Below are 27330 nucleotides of genomic sequence, written 5' to 3'. Positions count from 1 at the left end.
CCATGCGCCTTTGTGCCACTCGCATTTTTAGTGCTGTTGTTTTAGTGAGCGTGAGAGTTTCTGCTCCGTATGTCATAATAGGAAGAACGCATTGGTCAAATGTCTTCCGTTTCATAGCTGTCGGGATGTTGCTCTTAAAGATGTCTCTTAGTGAACCATACGCAGCCCAAGCAAGTGTTATTCGTCGTTGAAATTCGCAGGTCTGATTGTCCTTGCCTATTCTGAATTCATGACCGAGATATATAGATATACCAAGATATATTTTCTGTCAATTCTACCACTTGATTTTGGATGGTTAGGTGTTCGCTGGGAACTAAATTTGTCATAAATTTGGTCTTACTGATGTTCATTTTTAGATCTATTGTTGAAGATACGTTTTCTAATTCTAGTAGCATTTGTTGTGCTTCACCCAGATCTTCGGCAATAAGTACTATATCGTCGGCAAAACGCAGATGATTGAGCATTTCTCCATCTATTTTTATTCCTTTATTTTCCCACTTTGGCATTTTAGAGGCGTATTCGAGGACCGCTATAAATAGTTTAGGTGAGAGAGTGTCGCCCTGTCTCACACCTCGCTTGATATGAATTTCTCTGGTGGTATCATGTAGTTTTACAGGCATTGTGGCGTTTTGGTATAATGTTTGCACTAACTTTGTAAACCTGTAATCTATTCTAATATTGTTCAGAGCAGTTATAATGCTGTCTAATTCCTCAGTGTCGAAGACTTTGTGAAAGTCTACGAAGATAAGTATCAGTGGTCTGTTATATTCTATCGACTTTTCTATTAAGGTTTTTACTGTTTGTAGGTGATCGTTTGTTCCGAATTTTGAGCGGAAGCCAGCTTGTTCTCGGGGCTGCTAGAAATCTAACATTTTTTCTAGTCTTGTCGTAATTATTCGGGTAAACATTTTATAGATGTGGTTCAATAAGCTGATTGGTCTATAGTTTTCTAGGGGCGCCTTGTCTCCTTTCTTCTGTAGTAAAATTGTTACTGCATTGTTCCATGTTTCCGGTATGCAACAATCTGTTAGACAAAGGTTAAACAAAACTTTTATTTGGTTGAGAAGGGCACGTCCACCCATCTTTATAGCTTCTATTACGACTCCATTTTCTCCTGGCGCTTTGTTGTTTTCATCTTTTTCATTGCGTCCTGGATTTCGCTTAGTGTGATCTCTGGCATGAGCTCTGAACCCTGGTTGATAATTTGGCGTGATGCGGCGGCTTCCAAATTCTTTTGGTCTTCTCTTTGGCTTGTGTATAGTTCTTGATAGAAGTCTTCAACTATGTGTCGTAGTTCTTCTCTATTTGATGCGGGGACTCCTTCTTTGTTCTTTAGTTTGTGTATTTCGCATTTTCCATTGTTTAGCCGTATTCTCAGGACTTTTAGACTTTTATTCTTTTCTATAGTTCGCTGGACTTTTTCATTCTTAAATTTCCTTAAATCTTTCCTTATAGCTTTTGATACTTCTTTGTTTATTTTTCGCAGTTCCTCTTCGTCAATGCTTTCGTTTCCTTTGATTTTTCTTCTAGTTTCCATTAGTTCCTTTGTTTCAATGGTTATTTTTTCGTCTTGGCGTCTTTAGGGCAGCATTTTACTTGAGCCTCTCGAATAGCTTCTACAATATTTTCGTTAAGGGCATTTACATTATTCATGCATTCATTTTGTTGTAGGATTTTATTGATATTGCCTTGGTATTCATTTAAATTCGTTGGGTCGTTCCATATTGGATTGGCTTTCTTCCTAATCATTTTGGATCTTTCTGTTATTAAATCTAATTTTAGTTTGGCTCTTACCATTCTATGATCGCTGCCTGTGGTAAAGCTATTAAGGACTGAGACATCGTTGAATATATATTTTTTGTCACTGATTATGTAGTCTATCTCGTTTCTGGTCTTACCATCTAGGCTTTTCCACGTCCATCTTCTGTGATCTTTTTTAGAGAAGAAACTATTCATCTGGTATAGATTTTATTGTAATAGAAATTCTAGTAGTGTTTGTCCACGCTCGTTTCTGCCTTTGGATCCAAATTTACCTAGAGCTGTTTCCTGTTCATCCTGATTTAGACCGATCTTTGCGTTAAAGTCGACGCATATAATGGTGTAGTGTGTTGGTGTTTCTTTCAGTGCCGTTGAGATGTCACCGTAGAAGTCTTCAATCTCCTCATCCGGATGGTCCGTTGTTGGTGCGTATACCTGAATAATCTTTATTTTATACCTTTGGTTTAGCTTTACGATTTAATAGGCTACTCTTGTGGATATACTTCTTGTAATTACTATGTCATCTGCAAGTCTTTTGTGTATAAAGAATCCGACTCCACCGATTGATTCGGTTTCACTACCTATACTATAAAACATATGCCCTGATTTTAGTGTTGTCAGGTTTTCTCCATGTCGTCTTACTTCACTGACTCCAATGATATCCCATTTTACTTTTGACATCTCGATTTCCATTTCAGTGACTTTTTCTTCAGACATGTTCTGACATTGTAGGTACAGATAAAGAGTGTTAGAGCTATTTTCGTCTTTCGCGTCGTCAGTTTTTTGTCCCCCCCCCCTCCCCAGAATCCTTGGGACAGATAGTATGGTATAATTAGATCCAAACCCAGACATCCAAAGTGAAAGTTATACTCCAACACCAAATTCACCAAATTGTTCTATATGGTCCACATAATGTTCAGAAAAAAGTCACACCATTTTGAGCGTCGGGTTTGGGGGGTAGAGGGGAAGAAATCGGTAAATTCCTAGTTTTTAAGTTTTTCGTCAACATTTCTAAAACTATGCGGTTTAGCATGAAGAACCTTCTACACACAAATGTTCTACATTGAATTTGAAACAAAAAAGGGCCTATACATAATCCTTCTAAAATGAACGGTTCCAAAGTTACGGAGGTAGTATAATATAATTGGTCCAAAAAAGGCCTAACCCAAACACCCAAAGTAAAAGTTTTCCTCCAACACCAAATTGTTCTATATGGTCCACATATTGTTCAGTAAAAAGTTACACCATTTTGAGCGTCCGGTTTGGGGGGAGATGGGGGACAAATCGGTAAATTAGTAGTTTTTTAAGTTTTTTGTCAATATTTCTAAAAATATGCTTTAGTCTAAACAATGTTCTATACAAAAATTTTCTACATCAAATTTGAAACAAAAAAGTTCGGGTACATAATTGTTATAAAATCAACGATTCCAGAGTTACGGAGGGTGAAAAGTGGAGATTTTCGATACTGTTTATATTTTTTGGGCAATTTATAATATTTTTACTGACTGAAAAAAATTCTTTAACATGATTTGTTATTTCAGTGGCCGATGGTATGTTAGTAATAAGCCCTTGAAGAAACGTCAACCTCACCACCCATAATCATCATCAATTGCCCAAAAAATATAACAAGTATCGAAAACCTCCACATTTCACCCTCCGTAACACTGGAACCGTTGATTTTATAACAATTACGGATAGGACCATTTTTGTTTTAAATTTTATGTAGAACGTTTTTGTATAGAACATTGTTTACGCTAAAGCATATTTTTTGAAATATTGACGAAAAACATAAAAAAAAACTACTAATTTACCGACTTCTCGCCCATCTCCCCCCAAACCGGACGCTCGAAATGGTGTAACTTTTTACTGAACAATATGTGGACCATATAGATCAATTTGGTGTTGGAGGAAAACTTTTACTTTGGATGTCTGGGTTAGGCTTTTTTTTGGACCAATTATACTATACTACCTCCGTAACCGTTCATTTTAGAAGGATTATGCATAGGGTCTTTTTGATTTAAAATTTAATGTAGAATATTTTTTTATAGAAGGTTGTTCATGCTAAACCGCATAGTTTTAGAAATATTGACGAAAGACGTAAAAAACTACGAATTTACCGATTTCTCCCCCCCCCCCACACACACACCCGACGCTCAAAAAGGTGTGACGTTTTTCTGAACATTACATGGACAATATAGAACAATTTGGTGTTAAAGGATAACTTTCACTTTGGATGTCTGGGTTATGTCATCTGTTGAATCAATTGTATCATACTAAGGGCCGGTTGTTCGAACGTTAATCAACAATGATCACTATCAAATATTTAATTACTGTTCACAACTGTCAATGTCAACTGTGGTTGGGTTGCTGAAAACATAATTGATTATAATTATGAGATTAGTTAATCAATTAACATAACAATTATTAACATATTTGATTAAGTAATTTCATAATTATTGTAATCAATAATTATGTTTTCAGCAATCCAATCAAAGTTGACATTGACAGTTGTGACAGTAATTAAATATTTAATAATGATTATTTTTGATTAGCGTTCGAACAACCGGCCCTAAGACTGAAATAGTGTGAGAGTCTCGATTTCTCGCTATACTCACCTGGGGTAAATCCGCTTTTGTTTTAAAATCTGACATTTTGTTGGGAGGTATTTGCCTTGAAACACCACGCTGGCAAGGCGGGTTGTTGAGTTTTTAATTCAGTCGCTCATTGTGAGTACCGACGCTGTTTGAAGCCGCCAGCTCCGGGTCAGACGCTTCTAGGTGTCGAAGACAATAGGACCTATGAAATATATCCCAGGGCCGTCTGTTGATAAGTAATATAATTATTGGTTTACTGTTCTCTACATTTGACTACCAATTTATTAAAATGCAGGAAAATTAAAATTTGGTGAATTTGAGCTTCAATTTGAGGGAATTTCAGTTTCTAAGTGCGGAATTTATAAAATCACATCTGACAACTCTGTAGCTGATCAGTAAACATGTTTACTTTAAAGATACGTTGCTTATCTTTGTTTATTTTACTTGTTATGATAAACTATAGTTAAATTTCATGTATATTGTACTTCCTGTCTTAACCAAAATTCTATGAAGTATACAGAGCTATAAAACTCTAATAATTCAATAAACCATAAGAATTTTAATCCCTAAAGCAAGAAACCCATTATGAATGCCCGGCACGGCACAGCCCGGCACGGCACAGCACAGGCCGGCACGTCCAAAAACCCATTTGTAACGGCCGGCACGGCACGGCACCGGAAAAATGATCATATATTTTAAAAACTATCGTAAAATAAAAGTTTTTAAAAGACATAAACTACACAATTTTAATGAATATGCATCATGTTAAAAAAACGAATTCATGGTTAAAAGATAATGTACGTACCTGTCCATTGATCAAAATTTTCGGATATTTGTACCCATGTATTGTCCTTTTTCTTACTATCATGATAACTTGGTCCGATGCATCATACAAAAATGGGTATTCTCTGACACTCTCAATGAAAAGTTCTTCCATATTATTTTATTTCAAAAGAAACAACGCGCTTTCAATTAAAAAATCAACAATATATCTGCTTATTACCAACAATTATGACGCACTGGGGCCGACTGGCCGTGCAGGCCGTTCGACTTCAACGGATTTTATTCTCCTCGGAGAATTTTGGCCGTTCCGTTTGCATGCTGGCCTGTGCCGGGCCGAGCCGGCCGCTCATAATGGGTTACGTTGCATTTAAAACTATACAAATGAATTTGGACTGTCCAGTGCCGGGCCGGGCTGTGCCGTGCCGGCCGTTCATAATGGGTTTCTTGCTTTAGGCTTATGAGACGAACGGGGAAACCCATCGTTATACCTGTCCATGTAATAAACTATTAGTCTATTAACTATGTAGTCGCAATTTTAACCTTTTGCATTCATTCTAAGGTGGAAATACTTCGTTCTAGGCACTGAAGATGATCTGATCTAGATCGAAAACGTTTGGCAATCCATTTAGATGACTTTTTAATAAACTTTTTATACCATTATACAAACGAAGTTTTTTACTTCTGTATGATTTTTTAATTATGGTATACTTATACCCAGCTACTGGGATTTTCCCATTGAAAATGCTCATATGGTATTCATTGATCTTGAGAAAGCAAATGACCGAGTTCCTCGACAGATTCTGTGGTGGGCACTCAATACGAAAAGAGTCCCTAGTGAAGAGTCCACTATTACTAACTTGGCAGTGTATGAAATGGATCTGTTGGAGGCATCGGAGAGGAAAGAACAAGTAGACTCAGTCTACACTGACTTCTCCAAGGCCTTTGACATATTGCTTGCAAAACTCCTAAATTTAGGATTTACTAAGGAGGCCATAGAATGGATATCAAGTTTTTTAAAGGATCGAAAACAAAGGGTGAAACTATTTAATTTAATAATCTGAATCATTTGAGGTTTTATAAGGAGTCCCCCAAGGAGGCCGCTGTTCACCATTACTATTTAATCTCTTTATAAATGATATTCCTGATAATCTTGAATCATTAGTTTTACTTTTTGCAGATGACTTAAAGTTATAGGTATAGATGTATAAAATCTGTAGCTGACATACATATACATACTGCAAAAGGATATTGACAGGTTATGGGACTGGAGTACAGTAGAACCCTGATTATCAGTGAGCTGATTATCCAGGCTGCAGATTATCCTTGCTATAATTTACTATTACTTATATTGATTTTTTGTTTTCTGAAGAAGAAGATTCATATTTTCTGCTATCTATTTATGCTAGATACATAATATGCATGTGTGTACATATGTATTATATATAAGAAAGACATGTTCAGATTATCCGTGCTTTTCAATAATTATCCATGCCACGTCTGGTCCCGATGAGCACAGTTATTATTATTATTATTATTATTATTATTCATTTATTAACGGTTTCACCATTGTTAAAAAAAAGTAATACAATGAATTATAAAATAGTTGACATAGTTAAATTCTAACAGTTGACATAGTTAATAGTTTCGTCTATGATGATTCTTGCCGTCGAAATTTGGTCTATACAGGATCTTCCCCTTCTGAAACCCGATTGTTCTTTTCTGAGGGTTTTGTCTATTATATTGTTGATTCTTTGATGAACAATAAATGCTAATATTTTATTTATGGAACATAACAGCGTTATTCCTCTCCAGTTTTCGCATAGCTGTACGTCCCCTTTTTATGGAAGCTTGACTATAATTCCATTATTCCATTCCTTAGGTAGGATTTCTTCAGTCCATACATCTGCTTATAATGGTGCTATTAGGTCCACGTTTCTCTCAGTGTCCGCTTTCCACAGTTCTGCTGGGATATCGTCCATTCCCGCTGCTTTGTTGTTCCTCAGGTGCCGGATTGCTTCAGCTATTTCTTTTTTCGTTGGAATTTCCTCGTTTATCCTTAGATAATTTTCATTTGGCTCTACGTCGTTACCCTCTTGGAACGGCGGCTCATTTTTTTCTTCTGTCATAAGTTCGCTATAGTACTCATGCCATCTTCGTGTTTGCTCTTCAGTTGTTGTAAGCAGTTGTCCTTGTTTGTTTTTTAGTGGTTTGTCACTGTTGAAGTTCTTATTTGCAAGACGTTTAGTGGTTCTATATAGCTCTCTCTGATTATTTGTTTCGGCTGCCTCTTCTGCTAAGCGCGCCATCTTCTCTGTCCATTTTCTTTTGTCATTTCTAGCACTCTTTTTTACTTGTTTATTTGTATCTGCATACTCTTGGGTTATTCTGATTCTACTAATTTTTGTATTCTATTTAGTTCGGCTTTTAAGTCTTTCCTCTTTTTTATTAGTTGCCATGTGTTATCACTTAGCCATTCTGATTTCTTTTCTTCGTTGTAGCCCAACACTTCTTGTGCGGTTTGGTGTACAGCCTCTTTGATCATCTCCCATTTGTTTGCTATATTTATCTGTGTGTTGTTTACAGTTTCTGTGTTCAACTTTATTTTGTTACTCCACATTTTTTGGGTTTCACTGTCTTTCAGTCATTGTATATTGTATCTTCTTCGTTTGTTATATTGTTTACTCCCGCGTTTTGCCTTAATTTTTACTTTTATTTCTGCTATTAGTAGGTGGTGATCACTTCCTACATCTGCTGATCTTTTATTTCGTACATCTAGAAGGCTACTTCTCCATTTTTTATTAATCAAAATGTGGTCTATTTGATTTTGCGTTTTATTATCTGGTGATATCCAGGTTATTTTGTGGCAGTCTTTGTGTGGGAAAATCGTTCCTCCAATGACAAGATTGTTTTCTAGGCTAAGTTCTATGAATTTCTCTCCATTGTTGTTTCTATTCCCTAGTCCATGTGTTCCCATGCATGTTTCCACTCCCTTGTTGTCTTTGCCAACTTTCGCGTTCAGATCTCCCATGACTACTAGTATATCTCCTTTGTTCACCTTTCCGATATTATCTGTTAATTGTTGGTAGAAATTTTCTTTCTCATCTTCTGCGCTTACCTCTGTCGGTGCGTAACATTCAATAATGGTTATCTTTCTTATTTGAGAATTGAATTGTGCTACTATTAGTCTGTCTGATATAGGATGCCATTTTATTAGCCCTCTTTTTACCTCTTTACTTAGAAGGATCCCAACTCCATTCCTCCTGTCTTCTTTTATATCGTTTCCTGAGTGTAACAGCACTCCTCCGTTTGATATTATTGTCTCTCCTTGCCCAGGCCATCTTATTTCAGATAGCCCCATAATGTGTATCCTTAATTCTTCCATTTCTTTTACTACTTGCGCTAGTCTTGACGCTTCATACATGGTCCTGACGTTCCAAGCTCCGATTCTGTAACGTTTTTTGAGATAAAAGGTATTATTGGGTTTGTTTTGCTTCGCTTCAGTTTCATTGATTTTAGAGTTTAAGGTGAGTGAGTAATCAGCTCTCTGCACCCGAGAGTCCGTTTCTCCTTCTGTTTCCTGATTGTCCTCTTCATTTTGCCAATAATCTGTTTTATTTTTGTATGTTTTTTGCATTCTATCTGATAATTCATTTTCTTCCTCGTTTTTCCAATTTCTTTGCCTAATCGTCATCATAGTTCTGGGCTTCGTTTCGGCCTTTAGTTTTTTAACTTGTTTGCCTCTGTGAGTTTCTGGGATCTATGATCCCACTTCATTTTCTTCCCGTTCACTTCTAATTTCTGATAACCCACTTTTACGATAGTACCTTTTTTCTTTTCTTCTCTGGCTATATCTCTTATATTTTTCTGGATTTTTTGTTCATTTCTTGTAAGTTCCGAGTCTATGAAAATGTCTTTCCCCTTTAGCTTTGCTTTTCCTTGGAGTATCTTTATTTTGTCATTCCATTCTACCATTTCGACTATGCATCTATCTTGTCCTATCTGCTGCGCTCTACGTATCTTTGTTTTCAAAAGGAGTTCTGTCTGAAACATTTTTTCCAAAGCTTCTTCGAGTGTAGTGTTTTCTTCCAGTTATTTTTAAGTTGTTTCGAATTTTTTGTTTTTCCATCCTTTCCATCTTGTCCTCCACTTCCTTTATTTTGTTATTGTAGTTCTTCTTTTTCTCTCGTCCATTCTTCCTTCATTTGGGTGATTTCCTTCGCCATGCTTTTCATTTCCTCTCGGTTCTTCTGCAGCTCTTTTTTGATGTCATTTATGTCCTCTCTCATTTCCCTGATGTCATTTTTAATTTCTCTCTTTATTTGTGCCATATCCTCATGTAAGTCTTTTTTAAGATCGCGCAGCATTTGCTTGATTTCATCCATGCTGGGTTCCGGCTGTTTTACCTTTTCTTTATGTTGAGGTGATCTGGCTACTAATTTGCTTTCTCTGAGAAATTCCTGCTCTTCTTGTGACGAGTTATGCTCGTTCCTACCCCTCTTCATGTACTAGTAAAATACCTAATTAAATGAAGAGAAGAAATGCCAAAATACTAAAACATGGAAAAACAGATTTGTTTATTTATTAATTGTTAATTTATTATTATTAATTATTAAGCCGGCCCTGTATCTGGTTAGCAATATTTGTATTGTCGAAGACAATAGGACCTATGAAATATATCCCAGGGCCCTCTGTTGATAAGTGTTATATATTTAGTAGTTAAGATCTAAGGCTACTAATATCTACCTTAGTTACTAATGTTTTTATGTTTCTAGATTAATATAATGTTGTCACTGTCATAAAATATAATTGAATAAATACTGTTAACATGTCCATTTCTTGTATATAAAATTGGCGACGAGATTAGTAGAATGGACATTAAAAAGCTAAAAAAAAGTACGAGCCTGTTTACGAGGCACTCTGACAAAAACTGAAAACTGTTTACATGAACGAGAAATCACAAACGAAGAAATTGAATCCAGATTACATACGTTAGACGAAACCATAAAGAAATTTCAAAATATACAATATGATATCGAACAAGAAATTGAAGACGCAGATATAGAACAAGAAACACAAGAAAGATTTGAATTTGAAGAAAAATATACAGTGATAAAGACCAAACTCCTAATTTTGCGAAAGAAAAATGGATCAAACGACCAAGATGTTTTATGTAGTACGAAAATTCAAAACATAGACCATAAGATACAATTACCAAAAGTTAATTTTCAACCATTACAAGAAACAGAAACAATTAATAACTTTACAAGGAGATTGACGGTATTTTTCCTATTAAATAACATCACAGATGAGCAAAGTAAAATTTACTTTCTATTATCTACGATCTCTCCACAACTTTATGATACTTTACATAATCTTTGTTCTCCGGAGGATCCATTAAATAAAAGCTTTGAAGAATTAATTAAACTACTTGATGACTTTATTGATCCTAAACCTAGTTTGTGGGCTCAACAACATAAATTTGTTACACATTTACAACGACAAAATGAAACTGTGGCAACATACGCTGCAGAACTCAAGAAACTTGCTTCTAACTGTGAATTTAAATGCCAGAATTGTTGTAAGTCCACAATAGATGGATTTTTATCGTTACAGTTTATCAGAGGATTGCATGACAGCGAAATTCGAATAAAAATTCTGCAAGACAGAGAAATACACACATTCTCAAAATTAGTTCAGATAGCTACATCAATTGAAATGGGAAAAATAGAAAACAATAAAATATCTGCAGACATACGTAATGAAATTGAAAAGGTGAACAAATTATCGACATCTGTAAAAAACCCTCAAAGATCATGTACTTACAAGAAAAAACATGGTAATATAACATTAAAAGACTTAAGGGGAAAATGTTTCAGATGTGGACAACCAGATCATAGGTCCAACGAATGTTGGGCCATTAAAAGAACTTGCCACAAATGTCAAATAGAGGGACACCTAGCAAACGTTTGTTTAAAAAGAAACAATGCACTCCAGATTAATGATTGTACCAGTAATACAAGTGAAGAATCTATCGGCGAAATAAACCTTGTTCAGGATGAACGATCTGAAAAATATACAATTACAATCAGTATTGAAAATAGGCCAGTTACTATGGAATTTGATACAGGGGCTACACTATCTCTTATATCACTAAAATTGTACAAACAACTGAACATTCCAAAGAAAATTTTTAAAACAGACTTAATATTAAGAACTTACACAGGAGAAGTAATCAAACCTACTGGAGTTGCTTATGTTAAATGTAACTACAAGAACCAAACCTTCTTCAGCAAATTATACATTATAGCTAAGGACGTTGATCCTTTATGCGGACGTAACTGGATGAAAGAAATAAATATTGAATTGGCAGATGTACGAAGACTACAAACTGTTGAAATACCCAAATTAGACCAACTTCTTGAAGAATTTGCAACATCAGTATTTAGATCAGACCTAGGAAAAATACCAAATTTTAAAGCTCGTTTGAACTTACAGGAAAATACACAACCAATTTTCATTAAGTCTAGAAGAATTCCATACGCTCTAAAATCGAAAGTAGAAGCAGAAATAGAACGGCTAAGTTCTGAAGGTATTATAACAAAAATCGACCATAGTAATTGGGGTACACCTATTGTACCTATTGTTAAACCTAATGGGAGTATCAGACTATGTGCCGATTACAAAATAACTTTAAATAGAGTTATTAAAGACGAAAAATACCCGATACCTATCATAGAAGATATTTTTGCCAAAATGAATGGGGGTAAATTATTTTGCACATTAGATATTAAACAAGCTTACCTTAATATGGAGATGGACGAAGACAGCGCCCTAATACAAACTTTAAGCACTCATATGGGAACATACAAAGTAAACAGACTGATGTTTGGTGTAAAAGTGGCTCCCAGTTTATGGCAAAGATTCATGGATAATTTACTTAAAGGTTTAGAAGGCGTACAATGTTTTTTTGATGATATAATAATTCAAGGATCAACAGAAGACCAGCTATTACTAAGATTAAGAGAGGTACTTACCAAGTTAAAAGAAAATAACCTACGGGTGAATAAAGAAAAATGCCAATTTTTTAAAAAGAACATAAACTATTTAGGACATAAAATTGATAAAGATGGGCTCCATAAGAACAAAGACAAAATTAAAGCTATAATAGGTATGGAACGGCCTTCTAATATAAACGAATTGCGAACTTTTCTGGGTATGGCTAATTACTACAACAAATTTATTGCTAATCTTGCGTCTATATCAAATCCTCTAAATCAACTCTTGAAGAAAGATAACAAGTTTACCTGGACTGTGAAATGCGAAGAAAGTTTTAACAGAATTAAAACGGAAATTGCAAGTGAAAACGTATTAACACATTTCGACCCGAGAAAACCTCTAATCATAGCCACGGATGCTTCACCAACAGGACTTGGAGCAGTCCTTTCACACATAGTTGAAGACGGCTCAGAAAGACCGATAGCTTTTGCGTCAAGAACCTTAACCAATGCCGAAAAGAATTACAGTCAGATTGATAAGGAAGCGACTGCGATATACTGGGGTATAAAGAAATTTTTTCATTTTTGCTATGGACGAAAATTTACTCTGATTACTGACCACAAACCGTTAACATCAATCTTTCATCCCCACCATAATCTACCAGAACTGAGTACAATGAGACTTTTTCATTATGCTCATTTTTTATCTGGATTTGATTATGATATACAGTACAGAACAAGCACAAAAAATGCTAACGCAGACTTCTTGTCGCGGTTTCCTGTTGAGAACACAAATACATATGAAGTAGATCAACATGGCTTATACCAAATACAACAAATTCAGATATTAGAAATTAGCCCAGATATAATCGCTAAGGAGACAGAAAATGATATCGAATTACAGAAAATAATTAAAGCACTAAGAACAGGTCAATCTCTGAAACAATATGGATACAACGACAATGAATTTACTTTACAAGATGACTGTATTTTAAGAGGAACAAGGGTCGTAATACCACATAAATTTCGTAAATTTATTCTTAACGAACTGCACGCGGGACATATTGGTATATTAAAGATGAAACAACTAGCACGCAGTCATGTCTACTGGAAAAATATTGATAAAGATATTGAAGAAAAAGTGAAATCATGTAGATCATGCCGTTTAGAACAAAATGAACCAGCAAAGACACATTTATATCACTGGGAAGAGCCCACAGGTCCCTGGCAAAGAATCCATATTGACTTCGCTGGACCAATTTCTGGTTCTCAACTATTCATTGTGGTAGATGCATATACAAAATGGGTGGAAATTATATCTACAAAGGTAACAACTAGCTCGTGGTGTATACAAACGCTAAGACAAATATTTGCCACGTTCGGAAATCCATATGTGCTGGTATCTGACAACGGCCGACAATTTGTTTCAGCCGAATTTAACAAATTTCTATCCAATTGCGGTATCACCCATAGAACTATTGCTCCATATCACCCAGCAACGAACGGTCAAGCAGAACGATTTGTACAAACTATAAAAAGGACCTTGCGCAGCTTAGCGGGGGAGAGCAATAGCTTAACTGATAAACTACTTAAAGTACGAACACGTTTACGTCGTACACCAGGTGTTAACGGTTTCACCCCGTATGAGCTTATGTTCGGACGAGAAATTAGAACGGATCTTCATGCAATGTTAAGAAAACCTTGCAAACGCACAACTTCCTTTCCATCAGACAGGCCTACACCTGGTAGGGAATTTGCCTTGGGAGACAGAGTTCAGGCTAGAAAGTACTGCAGTGATCAACGATGGGTATTTGGAAAGGTAATCAGACGCATAGGTTACTTACATTATGAAATACGAACAGATGATGGTCTACTTTGGAAACGTCACTTAGATCAGCAGCTGCCAGCACCTCTAGTCTTGTAGTTGGGAATTGGGGTGGAGGACTGTTATATATTTAGTAGTTAAGATCTAAGGCTACTAATATCTACCTTAGTTACTAATGTTTTTATGTTTCTAGATTAATATAATGTTGTCACTGTCATAAAATATAATTGAATAAATACTGTTAACATGTCCATTTCTTGTATATAAAAATAAGTAATATAATTATTGGTTTACTGCTCTCTACATTTGACTACCAATTTATTAAAATGCAGCAAAATTAAAATTTGGGGAATTTGAGCTTCAATTTGAGGGAATTTCAGTTTCTAAGTGCGGAATTTAAAAAATCACATCTGACAACTCTCTAGCTGATCAGTAAACATGCTTACTTTAAAGATACGTTGCTTATCTTTGTTTATTTTACTTGTTATGATAAACTATAGTTAAATTTCATGTATATTGTACTTCCTGTCTTAACCAAAATTCTATGAAGTATACAGAGCTATAAAACTCTAATAATTCAATAAACTATTCCACTATTACTGGAAGAGTCCACTATTACTAACTTGGCAGTGTATGAAATGGATCTGTTGGAGGCATCGGAGAGGAAAGAACAAGTAGACTCAGTCTACACTGACTTCTCCAAGGCCTTTGACATATTGCTTGCAAAACTCCTAAATTTAGGATTTACTAAGGAGGCCATAGAATGGATATCAAGTTTTTTAAAGGATAGAAAACAAAGGGTGAAACTATTTAATTTAATAATCTGAATCATTTGAGGTTTTATAAGGATTCCCCCAAGGAGGCTGCTGTTCACCATTACTATTTAATCTCTTTATAAATGATATTCCTGATAATCTTGAATCATTAGTTTTACTTTTTGCAGATGACTTAAAGTTATAGGTATAGATGTATAAAATCTGTAGCTGACATACATATACATACTGCAAAAGGATATTGACAGGTTATGGGACTGGAGTACAGTAGAACCCTGATTATCAGTGAGCTGATTATCCAGGCTGCAGATTATCCTTGCTATAATTTACTATTACTTATATTGAATTTTTGTTTTCTGAAGAAGAAGATTCATATTTTCTGCTATCTATTTATGCTAGATACATAATATGCATGTGTGTACATATGTATTATACAGGGTGTCCCGAAAAGAATGGTCATAAGTTATACCGCACATTCTGGGGTCAAAAATAGTTCGATTGAACCTAACTTACCTTAGTACAAATGTGCTCATAAAAAAAGTTACAGCCCTTTGAAATTACAAAATTAAAATCGATTTTTTTCAATATATCGAAAACTATTAAAGATTTTTCATTGAAAATGGACATGTATCATTCTTATGGCAAGAACATCTTAAAACAAAATTATAGTGAAATTTGTTCACCACATACAAATTTTATGGGGGTTTTGTTCCCTTAAACGCCCCCCAAACTTTTTTGTACATTCCAACTAATTCATTATTGTGGTACCATTAGTTAAACACAACGTTTTTAAAACTTTTTTGCCTCTTAGTATTTTTTCGATAAGCCAGTTTTTATCGAGATGCGGCTTCTTCTTTAATATACTTACATAAAAATTTTATGGGGATCTTGTTCCTTTAAACCCCCCAAATGTTTGTGTATGTTCCAATTAAACTATTATTGTGGTACCATTAGTTAAACACAGTGTTTTTAAAACTTTTTTGCCTCTTAGTCTTTTTTTGATAAGTCACCTTTTATCGAGATGCGACTTCTTTTTCAAAATATATCTAAAAATGTAAATTATAAATACATTTTCAGATATTATTAACAGGTCTATAATCGTACTTAACCATATACAAATATGTGGTGGATTCGACAAATATTCAAATTATCTCGATGAACACTGGCTTATCGAAAAAGTACTAGGAGACAAAAAGTTTTAAAAACATTGTGTTTAACTAATGGTGCCACAATAATAATTTAATTGGAACGTACACAAACATTTGGGGGGTTGAAGGGAACAAAATCCCCATAAAATTTTTATGGGGTGCACAAATTTCACTTTAATTTTTTTTTAAGATGTTACTGCCATAAGAATGCCACATGTCTATTTTCAATAAAAAATCTCTAAGAGTTTTCGATATATGAAAAAAAATCGATTTTCATTTTGTAACTTCAAAGGGCTGTAACTTTTTTTGTGTGCACTATTGTATATAGGTAAGTGAGGTTCAATCAATCTATTTTTGACCCCAGAATCTGTGGTATAATTTATGACCAATCTTTTCGGGACACCCTGTATACAAGAAAGACATGTTCAGATTATCCGTGCTTTTCAATAATTATCCGTGCCACGTCTGGTCCCGAGGAGCACAGTTATTATTATTATTATTCATTTATTAACGGTTTCACCATTGTTAAAAAAAAGTAATACAATGAATTATAAAATAGTTGACATAGTTAAATTCTAATATAAACAATAAAAAACAATATAAAACGTGTTAAAAATATGATGTAATACCATAAACAAACTAAACATGATCAACACAATTTAACAATTGCCTAAAAGAATAAATTGAACTAAAAAATGGATCAAAAGTATATATGTGTTAAAGTGCCTAAGAGCTCTAGTCGTCGGATCATTTCTACCATAATTAGTACAGTGATACTCAATAAAGAATAAAGAAGGATTTCGTAAGTTGTAACTGGTTGTATTAATTCGGATTTCTGATAGTATACAGGACAGTTAACAAAGCCGTTAATTAGTTTATAGATAAAAAGCATTTCTAGTTTTATTCGTCTATTTACAAGAAGTGACAAATTCAAATGCTGAAGGACATCATTGTTGTTAAAATTACAGTAGACTCGTGATTATCCGAGTTAATTGGGACCGTGACTACCTTGGATACGGAAAAACTCAGTTAACACTGAGCTTGGTTATATTGATAGAAAAACACATAAATGACCATTAGGGTGGTCCAAGATCTTATATATGAAAAACTCAAGTTGAATGTAAAAGCCAAGGGACCCCCCAATTCTTTTCTAATTGATAAAAGAAGTAAGGAGCCAAAATATGAAAGCCATAAGTCACTTGGAAGGCAGTGCTCGATACTGTTTAAATAATGAAAACGGGAATATTTTTATTGATTTTTAAAAAAATAACACAAAAACTAAATTAAAAAAAAAGACATGTTAGGATACAAAAACTTCATTTATTTGTTTATTTTACATTGGAACCCATGTTTAACTAAGTACATTTTATAGTAAAGACCATAATAAAAATGAACTCTTTAAATTTTGTCTTTGGAAATTCATGATTTCTGTAGGCTTTCTAGAACGGCCTTCTTTGTTGGCTCAGTCAGGACTTGTTTTCGATTAGCCTCTACAATCTGCAAACAGCTGTTTTTCGTCCTCATCATTTGTTATGAGTTTGTTAAAATCTTGAAATAGTTTTACACCTCTTTCTGCGATGTTATTGACCACTTTGATTTTATTTACTGTATTTTTTGGCTCTTTAAACTCTGGACAGTGTTCCCATTCACTTGGGTGCTTGTTTAAAAAGCGTTGAATAATGTTTAGCTTAGTAAACAACAACACTGTTCTACTATTATCAAAATCTGCCAATTTACATTCATCACGTAGGAAATCGGCATTTCCTCTAATCATCCTTGGCGGTGCCGGGATAGACATCTTATTCACTATGCTCACTTTGTTTTCAAGGCTCACTATATTGGAAAATAGTGATAACCTGACCATTTCGTCAGATAGGTACCACAAATGTGGCTGCAAGGCTTTTCTGATAGTTTTAGCTATATCTTCATCAATGACGCTATATTTCCCAGCCTCTTTCCAAAAATTAGGTCGTTGAAAGCAGCATTGGCGCTGATTGGAGCCTTAACCCAGTTTTTCACATACAAAAGTGCACCGAAACGGATAATTCTGTCTAAGTTTTCTTTCTCCTTGTTTGTGAGATGGTAAACTCCTTGACTTAGGAAAAGGTACAACTTATATCCATCAATAAGCTTAGTCATCCACTGAGCGTGGTGTATAGGCCCAGGTGCTCTCCAGTGAATTTTTTCTATTGGTTGTCCCAACACCAACAGCGTCAGTTCAATAAGTTCGAGGCAGTCATCTCGAGCCTGGTCTTTCTTACTAAGATGATGTAGCAAGGACTCGATGGCAGTGTTTTTTACTCAGCTTCTCCAGGGAGAAAAATTAATGGTGTGTAATCTGATCGATCGACTGCATTCCATGATTCCTTCAACCTTTTAAATATGGGAATTTCAGGAGAGCTTGAAGGTCCCAAACATAATGCAAATACTTTGCTCAAAATCATTTCCATTATGTGATGGCGACACAGAAACCATAGAAGTTCTTTATTCAGCTTATTTTCTAGGAAAGTACATGCACGCACCACTATTAAGACCAATATTGACGGTTGTTGTGCCAAAGCCCATACTAATGACTTTATCATGTTTTAAGAGTTTTAAGTACTGCATCTCCAGTGTTCAAACCTGTTCCACTAGCCAATTTTGGCACCTCCAGTAGTTTCTCATTTCCACTAGCATAGGAAACTAGCACTGGTAGTCTATCTACCTTTTGTGAACCTAATATGTCACGCAGGACAGCTGTCCCAAGGAACAACAATTGGTTCTTCGATGTCTTTGATTTAATCTCTGTTGAAAAATTCTGTCTTGCTGCTTCTCGTTTCCTTTTTACAGAACTTCTAGAAAGCGGTAATTCCGCAGGATCATGTCCAAGTGTGGCAGCAATAGGAATGATAAGCCTTACAGCTTCACGATCGGAAAATCTATTCCTGTGTAAAGCCGGTGCCACATTCATGTCAAAAAGGCTCTTCTTAGCCTTTCGTTCAGAAACGTCTTCGCTTTTGCCTCTAAAACTTTGTTTAACTTTTTTTCTAAACTTAAGTGTTTTACGGAAATTTATGAAAATTAAATGTTGTTGAGCACTGCTTTCCATATGTTCTAGAGTGTTAAGATTTGGCATAGATTATTCTTTTATTAGATATAACAAAATGGGAGGGTCCCTAGGTCTCTAAAAAAAACTTTAGTTTTTTGGACCAGCCTAATGACCATAACTGTGGATATTTTAATGACAAAACTGATACAGTACTGTCTATAAAAGATAAAAACATTTGCCTTGTCAATATTACTGTTTAAAAAGTCTGATTAATTTTTTGCGTAAGTTTCATTCCTCTTTTTGAGACAACGATGTTGCGCCAAGGTTGAAAGTTGTAACTCACCAGTTATGACTTTTGCCTCGGTTAACCGAGGGGCTCGGATAACCTAGACTCGGATAATCGCGAGTCTACTGTATTGAGAATCTGCAATTTAAATCTAGTGTATCGAGCAAAACGTACTTGCAATATTCTCAATTAAGACTTTGTCAACCTCATAATAAAGAGACCAAATAATGAAAGCATACTCTAGGGATGATCGAACTATTGAACAATATAAAACTCGAAGAACAGATACAGAAAAAACTTTTGTATCCCTTTTTACAAAACCTAGAGATCTGTTAGCATTAGATGATAGAACATGCAGGTGAGATTTAAAATTTAATTGTTTATCAAAAATTACTCCTAGATCTCTCATCTCATTAACTCTAGGTAACACATTTATACCAATATTATATTCATACAGATCTGTAGTGTTAGTTTTTGAGAAACTAATAATATGACATTTGTTGATATTTAATAATAAATTGTTTGAAATAGACCATTCATATACTTTATCCAAGTTATTTTGTAGAATTTTACTATCCAATAAGTTCTCTACAATGTGAAATAATTTTAGAGTAGAAAGTTAACATTTTCAATTACAGATGATAGATCATTGATAAAGAGGTTAAATATTAATGATCCACAATGTGAGCCTTGTGGTACTCCTGAATGAACCTGAATTTCATTAGATATATAACTGCCAATTTTAACACGTTGTTGACGACCATAAAGAAAGCTACTGAACCAGGTCACAATGCCACTCCCTAAACCAAGATTCTTCAACTTATTTACAAGTAGGTCATGATTGACTCTATCGAAGGCTTTAGAGAAGTCTGTGTAAATACAATCAACTTGTAATCCCTTTTCAATAGTCTCTAATATAAAACTATGATAACAAAGTAAATTTGTAACAGTAGATTTACTTGATTGAAAACCATGCTGTTGTGGTATATTTTGACATGCCCAATTTAAGTAACGAGTCACTAATTTATCCAAAAGTTTAGGTAATGTTGATTGTATGCATATATCCCTGTAGTTTTTAATATTTTCCCTATCACCTGATTTAAAAATTGGTGTAATAAAACTATCCTTCCAAAAATCAGGAAATTTTTCTGTTTCCAAAGACAATTTAAACAAATATAAAATGGGATAGGCTAAAGTAAAGGGTACCCCCCGTTAAGATAGGCAAAATGCCCTCACTCCCAGAATTCAATTTTATTATTTTTTTACGTTCTATGCAACTAAAAAATGAGATAACGCGGATTTTTAGCTCGCCACCCCCCTTGCCCCTCCCCCCACAGCCAAAAACGTAGATTTTTAGATTTAATTTTTTTTAGTTGGGTTGCAATTGATTTAAAAAATTCAAAAAATTCACACGTGTAGCTAAGGCTTTTACAAAACATGTCTATTTTTTATGGACCCGTAGGTCGAGTGTACATAACCTCAAATTTTTTTCTAACTTTTTTAAAACCTATAACTTTTTTTTGGAGGGGGCTGCAGGTCCAGTTTTTTTTGAATTTTGTGTATTTTATCAAAAGCTATCTGTCTAATTTTTTTCAGATTTTTCCGTCAGGTGCGCCATCTTGAAAAATCAGGAAAACTGTATTTTTAGGGGGTTTCTAGGGATTTTCTCCATTTTATAGACTGCAACATAGATCAACTGAAGGTGTTTTTAATAGATTATGTATAATTTGAAATAACTGAGCATTTTAGGATTATCAAAAATTGGGCAAAACACCTTTAAACCCCCCAAAGCCATGTTTTTTTTTAAGTTATGTAAGGGTTTTTGCGGGTTTAATGATATTTTTTGAGATCGATAAAGCCTGAATATTTTTTTTTCATTTTTTTACGTTATATGTGATTAAAAAATAAGACTAATCGCATTTTTAGCCCACCACCCCCTCCCCTGCCCCCACAAAAACGTCAATTTTTCTATTTTTTTTTTTGTTTAGTTAAGTTGCAATTAATTTAAAAATTTTATGGTACTTCTACAAAACATATCTATTTTTTTATAGACCCGTAGGTCGAGTGTACAATACATATAACCTTTTATAACCAATACATATAAACTTTGAGTTGGTCACTTTATGACTTTCATAATAATAATTTTTAATTGAGCTATTAAGCCTTGTTTCGCGTTTTTCAAATTTTAAATTGCATGTAACTCGACAACAGTCAATTTTATAGAAAAATCACAAGAGACCTTTTTTGCTCAGGTTGATCCAGATAATCTAAAACAAATTTGTCCTAAGTGAAAAAATTGATTTTTTGAATTCGTTTAAAAAATTGTTTAAACAATTTTCCGACCGCGGTACTGCCTGGCACCTTGTGGATTTGTTATAAGAACCTGTTTTTGAGTAAGTTTGTGCAAAAACATGAATCGGAATAATTTACCTAATGGGGACAAGCATACAGCATGGACTATTCGCATTATGAGCAAAACGAAGATGGTTTGGAAAACATTAAACGATAGATACTGTTGTAGATGTGTGTTGCGGAAACGGTAACATAACAATAGGCTGTTGTTCGCATGTAGCTGCCATAAGATAATACTTATCGCATGGAAGATATTTTACAAAAATCATCAAGCCTGCAGAATATCTTACAAAACTCTTTGACAATACAGATGTTATACCTGTAATAGACGAAGACAGCGATGAAGACTTTAGAACTGTAAAGTGTAATACCAACGAATATACTCTCCGAATACTCTAAGAGTATATACGGAGCTATATATTCTTTGGTAATACTAAGTATTACCAAAGAAAGTCTATTATATAAAGTTTATTCTTTTTATGGTGTTTTACGTGCCGGTAAACGTGAAGCAAAATGAATTTTAATAGGCAGGGCAGAGATATAGGTTATATAGGTGGTACAAGCACATGTTTGAATAATTAGAATATGTATAATGTAAGGTAATATTAGGGTACCTACTAAATACAAACTAATTAACAAAGAACACAATGTTTTGATTCACAAAACGACAAGAAGTATGATATATTAAAATAATGTATTTTTCTTAAATTGATTATTCTGTTTTATTTTTGTTTTTTGTATCCTACTTAAAGATATCACAATGACATCTTTACTTTATACAAAAATATTGCAAAAATTTGAAATTATTTTGTTAAATTGTAGTTTACTTGAGGACAAACTGAGCAACAGATAAACTGAGAAAAAAATGAAAACGAAAAAATGATGATTTATTGGGCAGGTTGAGAGGGAGAAGGGCTAAAATTGAGCTAAGGCTTATTTTTAAACACATCAAACGTAAAAAAACGAAAAAAAAAATTAGGCTGTATTGATCTCAAAAAATATTAGGTCTGGATCCCGCGTATCAAAAAAAGTTGATTAATAGCAAGCTGAAAATATGTTAATAGTTTAACGGTGTCTAGTCGGACAAACTTTGATGTAGGTATGGAAACAGGGGAAGTCTTAATTGTGAAACGTAATTTTAATTGTGAAACGTGTCATCCTGGCAAGTTTATGATTGTGAAAACTAGCAGGTTGTTTTTAAGTTTATTCAATAGCAAATTATATAAAATATCCCTAAAAACTCAGTTATTTCAAATTATACCTACATAACCTATAAAAAAACCTTGAGTTAATCTATTTTGAAGTATATAGAATGGAGAAAATCCCTAAAAACCACCGAACAAATCAGTTTTGCGGATTTTTGAAGATGGCGCACCTTACGGGAAAATCTGAAAAAGGTAAGAAATATAGTTTTTGATAAAATACACAAAACACAAAAAATAGACATGCAGCCATCACCAAAAAAATATACGTACCTATTAAAAAACAAAAAAAAAGAGGTTATAATATGTACACGCACAGCTTGTGCGTGTGAATTTTTTGTAATTTATAATTTAATAATTATTTTTTTTATTAATAATTATTAATTATTCTAAATGGGAAATAAGCCAATTTAACTAAAAAATGACCATTTAGAATAGTTAATTACAAAAATGCCACAAAGAAATAGCTTCAGAATCACATTTGTAATTGCAAACCAACTTAAAAAAAAATAAAATCGAAAAATTGACATTTTTGGCTGGGGTGGGGGATAGGGGAAATGGGCTAAAATTGCGGTGAGTCCTAATTTTTTAAAATCATATAGAACGTAAAAAAATAAAAAAAAAATATTTAGGCTGTATCGACCACAAAAAATATAATTAGACCCGCAAAAATCCTAAAACTTAAAAAAACATGGTTTTTGGGGGGTTTAAAAGTGTTTCGCCCAATTTTTGAATATCCTAATATACTCAGTTATTTTAAATTATACATAATCTATTAATAAAACCTTGAGTTGATCTATGTTGCAGTCTATAAAATGGAGAAAACCCACAAAAACCCCCCTAAAAAACAGTTTTCTTGATTTTTCAAGATGGCGCACCTGACGGAAAAATCTGAAAAAAATCAGAGAGATAGCTTTTGATAAAATACACAAAATGCAAAAAAAATTGGACTTGCAGCCCCCTCCAAAAAAAAGTTATAGGTTTTAAAAAAGTTAAAAAAAAAATTTGAGGTTATGTACACTCGACCTATGGGTCCATAAAAAATGGACGTGTTTTGTAAAAGCCTCAGCTACACGTGTGAATTTTTTGAAATTTTTAAATCAATTGCAACCCAACTAAAAAAAATTAAATCTAAAAATCTACGTTTTTGGCTGCGGAGGGAGGGGCAAGGGGGGTGGCGAGCTAAAAATCTGCGTTATCCCATTTTTTAGTTGCATAGAACGTAAAAAAATTAATAAAATTGAATTCTGGGAGTGAGGGCATTTTGCCTATCTTAACGGGGGGTACCCTTTGCAACATTTAATTAAAAGAGCAGGGACACCATCTGGGCCAAATGAAGACTTGTTTTTTAATTGGTTAATACCTTCGAACACTTCAATAATACTTAGAGTTACCCTGTTCAAGTCAATTACATCAATAGAGGTAGTAGTTGGTAATGTTATTTTTTTACCTGAATATACTGTGCTAAAGTTTTCAGCAAAAAGGTTAACAACAGTTGGACCATCAGAACTACGTTCATCATTTAAAAACTTTGTATTGGGATAACCATTAAATTTACGTAAATTATCGACATATTTCCAAAAACAACTAGGATCTTTCTGAATATTTGTTTCAGTTTTAATCAAATAGTTTCTATAACAAATCTCACTCAGAGCTTTACACTGTAAGCGTAGTTCACAAAATTTATGATAGTCAAAAGGATTAAGTGTTTGTTTGTATTGTTTGTGCTGCATTTTTTATATGAATCCTAAAATTGTAGATTGTCTTTCTAAAACAGTTTTAATTTAATCTCTCTAATGTTAGATTACACATTATTTTTGATAAAATCGGTATCACCAAGCTCATAAGGACTGCATTGCCTATGTGCCCTATACTGTAAAGTCAAGGTGGGACAGACTATAGGATCGGTATTACAGAGTGATGGAGCAATAGATGCATGCAGTAGAATTAGGGCTGGATGGATGGAGTGGAAGGAAGCGAGTAGTGTGTTGTGTTACGGAAAAATTCCAATGAAGCTGAAGGAAAAATTCTATAAAACAGCTGTAAGACTGGCTATGATGTACGGAACTGTAAATTGGGCAGTAAAAAAGAAAAAGGAACAATGAATGCATGTGGCAGAAATGAGAATGCTTAGATGGATGAGTGTAGTGGCAAAAAAGGATAAAATTAAAAAAGAGTATATTAGGGGAAGTCTAGGTGTGGCACTAATTGATGCCAAAATGAGAGATCATAGGTTAAGATGGTTTGGTCATGTTCAACATCGAGACATTAATCACTCAATACGAATAATTGCTGAAGTGTAGATTCCTGGAAGGAGTAGGAAAGGAAGACCAGAGAAGACCTGGGGGGAGATGATTAGGCAGGAAATGTTGGTAAAGAATATTGATATGATATGACCCAAGATAGAACTGTGTGGAGAAATGGAATTAGGGAAGCCGACCATGCATAGGGATAAGGCAAAGAGAATGAATGAACTTATGGTAGGGGAGCCAAGCGGGGATTTTTGCAGTTACTCGAGCGCGTCAGATTATCATATGGGGAGAAATCTGGTACCCTGCAGATATACTTCTACCATATATTGGCTCTTAACACAGGGGAGTTCGTTAAGGGAGGCTCGAAAAAAAAAAATCTATCCTTAAAAAAACTCGAAATTGTCAGATTAAGATAAGGTAAGTTAAGCACATGCAAAAGAGTGTATATTTAAAAAATCTGACGATTTGAGCCGGGCATAAGGAAATGGGTGGGTCCCAAAGTTTCACAAGAAAAAAGCGAATATTTCGTGAAATGAATGACAGATCGAAAAACTAAAAAATATGTGCTTAATATTTTTTAAAAATCTATCGAATGATACCAAACACGACTTCCTACGGAGAGGGGTGGGGGTAAATTTAATATTTTAAATACGAATCCCGCGATATTTCGCGAAATGAAGATCAGATTGAAAAACTGTAAAATACACTTATTCAATATTTTTGAAAAATCTATCGAATGGTATCAAACACGACCCCCTACGGAGGTGGGGTGGGGGGCTACTTTAAAATCTTAAATAGGAACCCTCATTTTTTATTGCAGATTTGGATTTCTTACGTAAAAATAAGTAACTTTTATTCGAAACATTTTTTTGAATTATGGATAGATGGCGTTATAATCGGAAAAAACGATTGTTGGAAATGGAAAATTAAATTAAAAAATGGCGAGCGCCTGCTAAAATGGAAAACTTTACTTAACTTTTTTTGATTTTAATACCTACTCTTCACATCCCAATAGGTCCCCAAAGCGCTTGAGTGACTGCACATTTAGCATACTTTGCTCCCCTACCATTAATTTGCCACCGTGCATTACAATACAATCAACACAGCCAACTGTTAATGTAATACAAGGTATATTTGCCTTATAATGCAGCTAAGGTGTTCAACAAGCTGTACCTATATCTAAGTTATTCCATGTTTATTGTTAATGATTTTGCCTAGACCTGATTTATTCTCCCTATAACTTTTATACTTAGTTTTTATTAGTAACAGCGTATAGGTACAAAATTACTTACTTTGTTTGCACTTGTTGGATAGTAATTTTGATGTTTTCATACTTCTACAATGTTTTTCATGATGTATTTTAGTTAAAGCTTCTATCTGTAATTTTACATCTTCTGAGTCTAATTCTTTCGTATATTGAGTTTCACACTCATGATTCACTTCTAAATTTTGTTCATCCAGTTCTTTTTTGATTTCTGTCTTAACTTCTTGATTGATGACCGGGAAGGGGCTACCTATTTCATATTGTAATACACGTTCTTCTATTTTAATATCGTCCACACAATACGAGTTTGATAAAGCCTCCTGTGTGTAACTACTTTCAGACAAGCATTCTTCCAGTTCTGATTTAACTTGTACATTAAGATATTGAGGATCTCCATCATTTTCACATATTAAAACATTTTGGTTTCGTTTTATAGAATCGTCACTTAGCTCCATTTCGTCGAATTTAAACCAAATTACTGGTTCCAATAGGTATGCAAAAATGGAAAAATGTAATTTAAATTTCTAAATATTCATTTTTGTCTTTTGACATGACAAATGACAAGACATGACAGAAGACATGACAAATGACTTAATTCTTATTTATTTGACATTTGGCAGAGCATCCGATCAAGCCGTGAAATGAGAAAATTGGCAACGTTGGAGGTAGTCCGATAGTAGACCATTTTTATTATTACCGTTTTATATTTTAATATTAATTTAATAATAATAAAATAATCAATTTTATGAGGTTTGTTCCAACATGAACTTTTGGACGGTCCAGAAACCGTCACGAAACTACTTGTACCGTTTGTTGTGCGCATGTTCGTAATTGTATCGCCCATTTAAGTTGGATTTATAGTTTGACGTAGCGTAGACGTAGACGCAACGTAGACGTAAGAAACGGACTGGAGGCGGAATAATAAAAATAAAAATGTTTATTGCCCTAATAAAATGTACATGTCACAATCTTAAGATATTTCATTTCTTCTAGATGTTCCGCAGTTGCACCATCTCCTTTGGTCTTCATCCTCTCGGTGTTGGTTCTTCTCTTGTTGTGTCCTGGACGTC

The 27330-nt window shown here is 34.2% G+C and overlaps 1 protein-coding gene across 2 annotated transcripts in view; it reads right to left on the bottom strand.

The window, feature by feature from the left end:
• LOC114330806 (zinc finger protein 271-like) overlaps window positions 1-26797 on the bottom strand; it is a 36906-nt gene extending 10109 nt beyond the window's left edge. For both annotated transcript variants that reach the window (XM_050645850.1, XM_050645851.1), the window contains exon 1: window positions 26289-26797. In XM_050645850.1, the coding sequence (XP_050501807.1) occupies window positions 26289-26715 (427 nt within the window). In that variant the 5' untranslated portion in view covers window positions 26716-26797. The remainder of the gene's footprint in view (window positions 1-26288) is intronic.
• Between the last annotated feature and the right edge of the window lie 533 nt (window positions 26798-27330).

This window comes from Diabrotica virgifera, chromosome 3 (assembly GCF_917563875.1).
Source record: "Diabrotica virgifera virgifera chromosome 3, PGI_DIABVI_V3a".
NCBI lineage: Eukaryota > Metazoa > Arthropoda > Insecta > Coleoptera > Chrysomelidae > Diabrotica > Diabrotica virgifera.
The sequence above is the reverse complement of the archived record's forward strand: the minus strand, read 5'-3'. Positions and strand labels throughout refer to the sequence as shown.